Raw genomic sequence first — 10,754 nt, 5'->3', positions numbered from 1 at the left:
TTCTCCATCGTTGTGTACAAACTGGATAAAACGCCGGCTTTTTGTTGTTGTTCAGGAGTTGATCCCGCCCCTGCCCCTGCCCCCGCCTCGACGTAAGCGTGACGTATGTGGTGCTTTTGCTCTGGCCGGACAATTTTTTGGTGTTCGAAATAAACCGGATTCCGGAGCTAAGAGGCTGCTCCGCTGCGGTGTGAAGAGGAAAACCCAGTGCTTTTCAAGCTCCAGCTCCGAACCGGCCCTGAAACACCGTTGGTGTGAATGAGGTATTAGAGTCAAGTCTTATACAGACATTAAAGTCTCCTGGCTGAATCATCAGTGCAACAGAGAATATCTGGTTCCTGTTGACATAAAAACTAAAGCATGGGTGTTAACCACGACTCCAAAGGGCCTTGTCAGCAAGAAACATCCGATAACTTGGATTACAATATGTGTTCCTGCTGATACAAGCATAAATGCCTTTTTAAAGAATTTACTTATGGAGTATTTATTCTTCTTTGATCATTTACTGTATGGTAGTGTTTTTGTCCAACCTGCAACATCAACGTGTTTAAAATGTTCTTACAGCTCTGATTTCAGCCTTCTCCATGGCAACAGCAACCAAGGCTCATGGGAACTGTAGTAAGGAGAGCCAAACACTGTGAGAAACTGATAAAAAAAAATATAGCTGATATAATTTAAATATAAGCATAACATAACCAGTAAGCATTATTAGACTCATGTTTTTTATGTTGCAAATTAGTAAATGATTTAAAGAAAAAAATATAAAGGGGAATTTACAGTCATATCAGTTGCATTATGGGAAGTGTAGGATCTAGTGTTTATTTTGTTTAGCTTGACCCAACCGTGGTACTGAAGGTAATCTGTCCCTCAGTTTTCTCCCACATTATGGAAGTGTGAAGCTAAATCAACAGAGTTCCTATTTATAAAAACGTCATGTCTTTACCATCGTGTCTTGTTATTTCTCGTCCTCGATTCTTCTCTGTCCTGCTGTCCATCCCACCCAGAAAAACTCACTGACCTAAAATCAGTGTCCTTGCTCTGTCACACACATTGGCGCTGTGTGTCACCACCGTTTGCTGTGTTTATGGAAACATGCACACTAAACCAGCCTTTACTGCATGCATGAGCACGCAGCCAATACCTATTCCATCAATCTGTGTGGCACCCTGTATCAGTGCAGTGTAGGAGGGGAGGGGGTACTGAAGAGCAGGAGAGGGTGTGTGTGTGGGGGGGGGGGTGTATCATAGGGGGCTACTGTGTCCCTCAGGCGACTAGAATGTAGGCCAGTGTCTGTGTGGCACAGTAAAGGGAGCCTGCTCTACTCTCCTGCACACACACAGAATGAGTGTGTGTGTGTGAAAGTGTGTTACCCATTAAACCTGATGTGTCCTCTGCTGTCCCCCCTCCTCAGGGCGGTGGGTAAGACGTGTCTGCTGATCAGCTACACCACCAATGCCTTCCCCGGAGAATACATCCCCACCGTGTGAGTAACAGTGGACATTTGTCATCCCTTCCATAGTGTTTATACTATGGCAGCTATTGAAGATGAATAGATCATTCAATTCAAGAACTTTATTGTCATTTTTAAGGCACAACAACATTTATTTTGTCCTGGTCCCGTAGGTGCAAATGATAAAATAACAAATACAACAAAAAATAAAGGAAACGATCCTTAAAAAGCTAGCAATAGAGAGGCTTAACAAGATAAAAAAGCTAAAATAACTATACTAAACATGATCGAGCACAATATGTACAGATGTGGATTGCACATGAAAAGGCACTATATTGCACATAGTAATAAGAGCTTATTGTCCTACATATATATGTGTGTGTGTGTGTGTGTGTGTGTGTGTGTGTATATATAAATAAATATACCATACTATGGAGATATTAGAGTAGAGCAGGTTCACCGCAGTTTTAGGCAATATTACGGATCAATGACCAGACATATGAGATTTCTGCATCAATCATTTGGTTGTTTCAAAAATCTGCTTCAAAATGTTTTAGGAATGAGTCCTAAACCCAGAAAGGAGTTTGCATTTTAGCTCTTCCTGTCTCAAAGTGAATGTTTTTATGAATTAGTTTTTGCTAAGATATCTGAAGGTCTGTGGTTAACACACGCTTACGAGATTTTCAATTACTCTTATGCTTTTACATGCTATTGCCATTCTTAAGACAAGCACCTAAATGAACGACTAAACTCCTAGACGTCATCCAAGGATCATTAGCCGCATTTAGCTTAGCGGTGTTGACGTGAAGTCATGCAACCAAAGGAAAAAACCCATTGGCTTTTCGTCCAGTAAGCCCTTGCTAACAGAAATATCGCTGCACCACTTTATACGAGATATTCAATTCCCTGAACAGAACTTCTTCTAAAACAGATCAACTAGTTGTTAGCACACTTTCTCTACCTGTGTTTCACTCTGCACTGTCCGCCTCCCTGCAGCTTTGACAACTACTCTGCCAATGTGATGGTGGACGGGAAGCCCGTGAACCTGGGCCTCTGGGACACAGCCGGGCAGGAGGACTACGATAGGCTCAGACCTCTGTCCTACCCTCAGACGGTATTCAAACCCGTTCCTCCTGAGCACGCACACACAAGCACATACGCACACGCACACGCACACATGCACACACTGGAAAAAGTTGACTTTAATTAAATGTATTATGTCAACAGATTTCCCATAACTGTATTGGGTTAGTTGAAAGCAATAATATTAAGTTTAAATACAAATGATTAGGTACAACTTAATATTATTGTTTCCAACTAACCTAATACATCTATGTGAAATCTGTTGACATAATACATTTAATTAAAGTTTAAATGTTTTCATTTCTAAATGGAGCTATACACACCTCTAAACAATGATATGTTGAACAAAGAGGCTAGTTGTTATTAAGAAATAAATGGTTACTATATGTATACAGCTAGGGTTAGTCAATTAGCACTTGACTAAACAGGCTAACAAAACCCAATCATGTAAACTCTTTAGAGTTAAAGATATATTACAAATGCACCACTCTTGTTGACCAGTGTTGAAAATTAACTTGAATGGTTATCTATTTAAAAAACAACTGATCCCATTACAAGACTGAATTTGATCTGCAGAAGATAAATCAAACATATTAAACATAATTTCATTTTAGAACCTACATATGTTAAAAACGTGAAATTTCACACACAAACACACACCCTCTCAACTAGCCGTGTCTCTGATTCTCTCCAGGATGTGTTCTTGATATGCTTCTCCCTGGTCAGTCCGGCTTCCTTTGAGAACGTCCGAGCTAAGGTCAGTACGCTGACCAAGCCCCCCTCCATGCCGAGTCTGACCACAAGGAGGCACATCTTTGCTCCACCTGGCTTATTATGCCCTTATTACCCACCTGTTCAGACCTCATCTTAGAACAGTCTGCCCTGACTGCTCTCTCCAGAGAGGCAGCAGAGAGTTTTGTAGGGCGAGGTCTGAACAGGTCACACTCTGCAGAGGGGGGGGAGACTGACTGTGGTTTGGTCTGCTGAGCATCATGGGACGCTCTCATATCAAACCACACTTTCCTGAAGGTCCAGCCTCCCTCTGTAGAGTCTGTGTGACGGGATCCTCTCATCAGGTCATGTGATAAAGGCTGCTCTGCCTGAGGATGTTGTGTTCTACATATTCCATTTATTACAAGCAGCTTCCTGTAGCTCCACAGCTCTGTGTGTTGAATGTCAGCGTGGAACGCCGCTTGTTGCTCTACTTTATCTAACAGTTTTTTCTTTCGCCTCCCTCTCACTGACTTTGGTGTGTGTGTGTGTGTGTGTGTGTGTGTGTGTGTGTGTGTGTGTGTGTGTGTGTGTGTGTGTGTGTGTGTGTGTGTGTGTGGCCCCAGTGGTACCCTGAGGTGAGGCACCACTGCCCCAACACCCCCATCATCCTGGTGGGCACCAAGCTGGATCTGCGAGATGATAAGGACACCATCGAGAGGCTGAGGGACAAGAAACTGTCCCCCATCACCTACCCCCAGGGCCTGGCCATGGCCCGAGAGATTGGTGAGGCTGTGTGTGTAGTCATTTATACAAGCCGTGCAACAAAATCATTTTTAACAAAGGGAGCGAGTTAAATGGGGAATAAAAAATGAGCTGGCGACACGTGTTCTGGTGCGGTGGACGCCGGTTTGAATCCGCCCTGCAGTCCCTACTTAACCTTTATGAACAGGAAGTTCCTGAGTCAAGTCAGGGTTAGCCTAGCTTAGCACAAAGACTGCAAGCAGAGGAAAACCGCTCCATCACAGAAAATCACAGTTTGGTTTGGGTGTAGATTCTGTGTTGGCACTATAGCCAGATACACTGCACACTGCAAAGTACTAAATAATGGATCATATACTTAATGTTTATTATGAGCTTTAGAGGTAGTATTATTTTCAAGTAAGTCTTTGCTTTACTTAATAATAGATAAATAAAAGCAAAACAAATAAGTCTAATCTTCATATCATCTTCTTTGTTTAAAGCCAAATATACTTTTGTATTCATTGCCCTACTGTTGATCAACTTCCCCAGCATACCAAAGCAATGCAGCCCCAAGCTTGAGGCGGGGCGGGGGCAGCCTGCACCACACCCCCTCCCTGATTTGTGTCCTTTTTTTGCAATGCAATGAATCCTACATTAAGAATGCACATTTTCAATCTTTTCCTGAATGCATTCATGGTGTTTTTCTCTACACAATCAACCGCTGGATAAATGAGATGTTATTGTAACATGAAACTGATTTGTGGTCACATCCCTTCAATTCCAATGTGGAAAAGGTGTGGTGTCCGGAGGTTTCAGGGTGAGGGTAGATTGAGGTCTTTTTACCTGTCTTAAAGCACCAGACGTAGTTTCACTCACTGAGAAATATCCTTCCCATCATGCCCTCCTCCTCCTTTAGGTGCTGTGAAGTACCTGGAGTGCTCTGCGCTGACTCAGCGAGGCCTGAAGACGGTTTTCGACGAGGCCATCCGAGCCGTGCTCTGCCCCCCGCCCGTGAAGAAGAGGGGGAAGAGGTGCACCATGTTCTGAGGAGGGGTTTCAACACTACACTACATCACCATGAACAACAACCACTACTTCTCTGAGAGGATGAGGAAACTAGCGAGAGTGAGTGTGCACTGCTGAGATTGCTTTCTTTATATTGATGTTTTTTCAGAGCGATATTGGCAACAAGACCAATATTTAATCCAATTTTTTTACCATAACTGAATGGGCTCATAGGTTCTCAGTGACTGTCCACATACTTTGTACTCATAGAAACACACACGCTGCCATGAGGGCTGACTACGGTTTCTCTTACTGTCTTCATACTGCCTCATCTCTTCTTTTTCAGACATGCTTGCTTGAATTATTGCAGTGTTGAATAGATAGAAAGTGTACTATGAAACGCCTTCAGGTCTGAAGTTACCCTCAGCTCCTGATCCAAGATCAGCATGTGGAGACTAAATGGCATGCACACAGAAATCTGTTGCTAGGACAGTCAAACAAGATACCTACTGCCTGCATTCACTCAATCTCACAAATAGAGCATGGTGTCTTCAATGTAAATAATGTGGTAGAAGAATTGAGAGTGATGAGTTAAAGGGAATTCAGTTTTATTTTTGTAGTTTTGGCCTCATTCCACCAGTATAAACGCAAATAAATTTGTTTTAAAAACACACAATGTGAACAGTTAAAAACACAATTAAGTGCTTTAAGCAACTTATTATTAATCCTGTTTTTCACAATCTAATTAAAAAAAAATATTTTTTAGATTTGCGCTAATATGTTGAATTTTGTCAAATCAGTGTATTTCACTAAATGACCACACAGATACTCTTGGCCAGTTGTTCTATAGATGAGCTGTTACACAGGAGAACATGTTTTGTTTCTTGCCCATCTCAGCAATTATTTAAATAATTGCAATGTAATGCATACTGATAGGAATGACATCATAAACAATGCTCCTATAGAAGTCAAATATGGAAGTGACCTAGCTTGCATAAAAAAAACTCTGAACTCATCACTCTTTTTTTGGTTTTCTCATTTCTTCAAACCCACCTTCCTAAGCTTACTTTACGTTTGAGTTGAAAGTCTCGTACTTGACCTTGTGTTTAATACTTTGACAAAATAATTCCTCAAGGTTCACTTAATTGGTGTTTCCGGAGCTTCCTGTCTCACCTTGTTGCCTGAGCAGCCACCTAATTTGCTCAAAAGACGGCTTTGAGATGTGACTGGTATTTCCAAAGTCAAAAATTAAAACTTCTGAATCTTATCAACTAATAATCACAAGTTAAGCCAAGGGGATGAAGGCTCTGGAAAAAGAGTGAACCTTGAGTTGAAATAATTTTGTCAAATGATCTGACACAAAACATCCTTAGCCAAACCTTTCTCTGCCGGCATCGATCTGCGCTGTCCTTTTAGGATGAAAATAAAATGTGAATTTCTTTCTCTGGACCAACATGTGATCTGAGTCAAGTGTCTTTGGGTAACTTCATCTAACTGTGAACACGTGACAGACAAGCATGCCAAACATGGGGGCTGAACAACCTCGCTGCCTGACTCCTGCCTCCGGGGGCGGAGGAGCTTGCATGGGTCTTAAAATATTCTGTCTTAATTTATCCCATCATTTAAATCTCCTCTCTGTTCCTGTGTGTGTGTGTGCGTGTGTGTGTGGGTGAGTGCGTCACAGGCGTGTAAATGAACACTTGTGTGTGTGTGTGTGAGTGAGCACGCGTCGTGTCAGTGAGACAGCTTTGGTGGGGGTAGTGCATAAAGACAGTATTGTTTAAGCCAAGTTTTTTAGTGTCCAGTTTTTGGTACTATTTCATATTGTATTGTAGTAATACACAAGACTTTCAACAATCTGTGGACATAAAGAAAGAAAAAATGGATATTAACGACATCTAGCGATGTACAGAATAATCCTTAGAAAAAGGAATGTGTTATGAATATATATCTACATGTACCTGAATATTTAGCTCTTGAAACTAAAACAATTGAAACTAAAGGGATTATAGTCGCTTGTGTTGAAGTTAGAAGTGTTGCTAACAGTGTACAATAAAGGGGCCAATCTCTGTAGTGTTGCCTTTATGAAATGCATTTCTGTTCCGGCCTGCGTGTGTCTGTCTCCCCCCCGCGGGGAGACGCAGCACTGCAGCCCATCTGTCATGCTGTCTTTGGTTGGCATAGCAATCTGTGGTTGACTCATGTTTTGTGGTCCTGCTAGCTGAAGGTGTTGAAATGTAGATGAGAAACGCAGCAAAAAAAGTCTAAAATCTACTATTGCATGGAAATTCTCTGGTTATTTGACCCACTGTAATTCTTAGGAGAGGCTGTATAATGAGATGCATTGGCCATGTATGTATGTAATGTAAGATGACTTGTATACTTGTTCCAACTGTCTGTCTTATTTTTTATTACTTCACATGTCTGTGTGGTGGAATATTTCAATTTTTTGTATACGAAATACAAATGTATATGTAAGGCACTCTGCAGTCTGTCGTCATTTGTTCCTCACTTTACATCCGGTAATAATATGTACATGAAAGCAACCGAATGAACCTAAGTGGTGCAAATACAACCAATGAGGACATGGTAAATAAACAAACATGCAAATGAGCTCACGATAAAAGTAGCCTGGCTTACTATCATTTTAAGTGATTCATAATTTCATTATGCAGAATGACCATTTCTGAATAATATATATTACGTTCTGGATTATAGAATAATGATTGAACATGTGAAAACGGTTTTAATCTATCAACTGGTGAAGATGGAGCTAACTTCAATGAATGATATGAACATGCAAAGTGATAGTAACTCATCATGTCAAATAACTGAAGTAAGAATTACATATTTGTTTCCTAATTGCAGTGGAGCAGAAGTATGAAGTAGCATGAGACAGACAATTACATCTATTAGTCCAGTGATTCCCAAACTTTTTTCCCAAGAACCCCCCCAAATGATTCCTGTTGGAAGTTGCGCCCCCCCCCCCCACACACACACACAAGGGGGGGGGGCGCGCAACAGCGGTAATTAAAGTTTCAAAGTCTCAAAAATGCTACAACTACTGTCACAAACTGGATGAATTTGAAGTATTTTGTTAAAGGAGGATGAAAGCGTAATTAAGGAGCACTATTGGAGTGACTTTGATGGTTATTGGACTCAGGATTAATTCATTTGGATTCCCGCTGTATGAAGAAATTAAAGGACGCCGCAAGTGGAAACAATTCACAAAGGGATTAAACTGTTTAAAACACATGCTCAAAGTAAGCCGGATTTTGCCGATGAGTTTATGTGGATTCAAAAGTCGTAAATAATCTACAAAATGGAGGAGACCGATCTGATCGGAGCAACTGTGACAAATAATCCAACTGAAACCGGCATGGACAATGACTGTTTTAAAAATGCGCTTATCCAGACAAGCCTGGTTTGGACACTTTATGGGTAGAAGAAACATTTCTATTAAAGAAAGAATTAAACATTGCTGTCTTTTTATGCCTTTAATAGCTACTAACTTGAATTTTTATTCAAATTAATTAATCAATAATTTTTTATGTTATTGTAATCTAGAGACAAGGCTTTTAGTGACAATCATGTATTGCGTTACAATTATATAAAAAAAATGCGATCTTTGGGGCCCCCCCCCCCCAGGTTGGGAACCACTGTATTAGTCCATCAATAATAAAATAACTTATCAACTTTGATAATCACCTTCTATTTAAAAACGTTTTAAAGCCAAATGAACAAACATTTTCTGGTTCCTTCTGCTTTTCTGTTGCTGATGTGATGTTAAGACCCTTCCCTACAACAGACACAACCTGGAGCTGAAGGAAATAGTAAGTCTTTACAACATCTATTACATTTAATTAATTGGTAAATCCAGAAAATAAGAAAACAGCTTTTGACAGGCATTTCTGATGATACATGCTGTATCTTTGAGTTGAAGTGAATTCTGGCAATGATCATATTTTGTCTCCTGAACATGGTTGGGAAACACATACTCAATACAATGTGTCATTTTTAAACAAAATGACATGAATTTATTTGATGTGAAGATGATGAAATTCCTGTAAGTCACCACCATGAAAGAAGGGTTAACCTTAATATACAGCTGTAGTCAAATGTCCATTATCTTTTTAAATGAATGCCTCCAAACTCAATCATAAAAAATCTTAAGCAGTCAATCTCAGCAGACTCAGACTTGTTCATAATACTTACAAGAATAGAAAATAAACATGAGCCAATATTAAATAGACATAAGCGCAAAGAAGTAGAAAGGTTTGAGGGTGGTTGTATTTTATTTGTTAAACAAAATGACTTTAAGGCTATACTTGTTGTCCTCCTCTGAGCGAGGGGCCGATGTGCTGGCTCAGCAGGCCAGGAAGCCCCCGTCCACAGGCAGAGAGACCCCGCTCGTCATGCTGCTCTTATCACTGAGCAGGAACAGAATACTGTTCACCACGTCCTCCACCTCTGACCACAGGGGACACATGGAGAAGGAGAACACATTCAGGTTTCACTCTGTTAATAAAGTTACAGTTCAAATGCCCACATGCACAAACGTGCATTAATGGAGAGGTGTCAGAGTGAAGGGGTTGCTATGGTGATGTGCTCTGGAGCAGTATGTTTGGTCCGTGCAGGGACACAAGCCCCTACTGAGCTACCCACATGTATGAAGCCAGTGCTCTATACACTGCATCATTGCACCTGACAATAAGATTTGTTTTAGATTAAATTGCATTCATGAAAATCAGAATAGTGCAGGTCAGTCTTTGAGTCCATCAGTGAGAACGCGCTACACGTCATCACAAAGAATGTGAACGCAGCTCTCGCTCCACTTATATATAATAAGAGGACGTAATGGGGAGGCTGAATCCACATTCCTGAATCTGAATTAACCATCAGCCTCCCACCCTGGTATCCTGGTATGACCTTTGGAAAGAGCCCCCATCCCCCATATGTATATTGCAAAGAGGAGAATAACCTCAACTTCAAATAGTAGTCCATCATTTTGTAAATGCCTTTTTGCTTCCATTTTGAGAGTGAGATGAGAAGATGGAATGTGTCCAAAGCTGGGGGTTGAGATGGGGTTAGCTTAGCTTAGCATAAAGACTGGATGCACTGATACACGCACTGTTCGAAATGGGGGGGGGAGCCAGGGGGAGCTTGGCTCCCCCGAAGAGGGAGGGAGCTCCCCTGAAGGCCGACTTTGAGATAAATAGGGGAGCCCAAAACAATTGTGCATATTTGTGTCACACAGATTAGAAATGTTGAGTTTCTGTAAATAAAAGTTCTTGAAATATTTGTTTTATATTTGTGAATATTTCTGGGTGTTGCCATCTGTACGTGGCGGCGCTGCATTCTTTACGCTACTTACGTTGCTATGGTTACGGTGGCGATGCCTGAGCGGTATTTGAAATGTTCATATTGATTTTTTTTACTCTGGCTTTGAGATAAAAAATATGGCAAAACGAAAACAGCCATGCCTCGCAGCTTTTTGATTCACAAGCAAAGAAGCAAAGGAGTCTAAAAATGACAACGTGAACGGAAAACAACTTTTAGTTGGCTGGCTGTAAGCGGCGTTAGGGTCGAGTTTGACAGCTCCACACCGAGGGAGAGGCCTGTCGATGCGGAGCCTGAAGAGGGGCTTCAACAACGGCCACAGCCGCCGGTGCCACCTGCACTAGCGAACCTGACGATGCTCATGAACTGCCTTTTAACTGGACACAGAAAAGATGGAGTGAGTGGAATGAATGGTATCCAT

At 41.3% G+C, this 10,754-nt stretch overlaps 1 protein-coding gene across 1 annotated transcript; it reads left to right on the top strand.

The window, feature by feature from the left end:
* Positions 1–1,411: 1,411 nt before the first annotated feature.
* On the top strand, positions 1,412–7,475 carry LOC104965188 (ras-related C3 botulinum toxin substrate 3; the record flags this gene model as incomplete). Its single annotated transcript, XM_010794150.1, has 5 exons — positions 1,412–1,483; positions 2,447–2,564; positions 3,228–3,290; positions 3,871–4,030; positions 4,905–7,475. Coding segments are annotated over 5 exons (544 nt in total), but the record flags the coding sequence as incomplete, so codon positions are not given.
* Positions 7,476–10,754: the final 3,279 nt, after the last annotated feature.

This window comes from Notothenia coriiceps, unplaced genomic scaffold, assembly GCF_000735185.1.
Source record: "Notothenia coriiceps isolate Sejong01 unplaced genomic scaffold, NC01 NC01_scaffold00002040, whole genome shotgun sequence".
Classification (NCBI taxonomy): Eukaryota; Metazoa; Chordata; class Actinopteri; order Perciformes; family Nototheniidae; genus Notothenia; species Notothenia coriiceps.
Note: the sequence above shows the minus strand (reverse complement) of the source record. Positions and strands in the feature narration are given on the sequence as shown.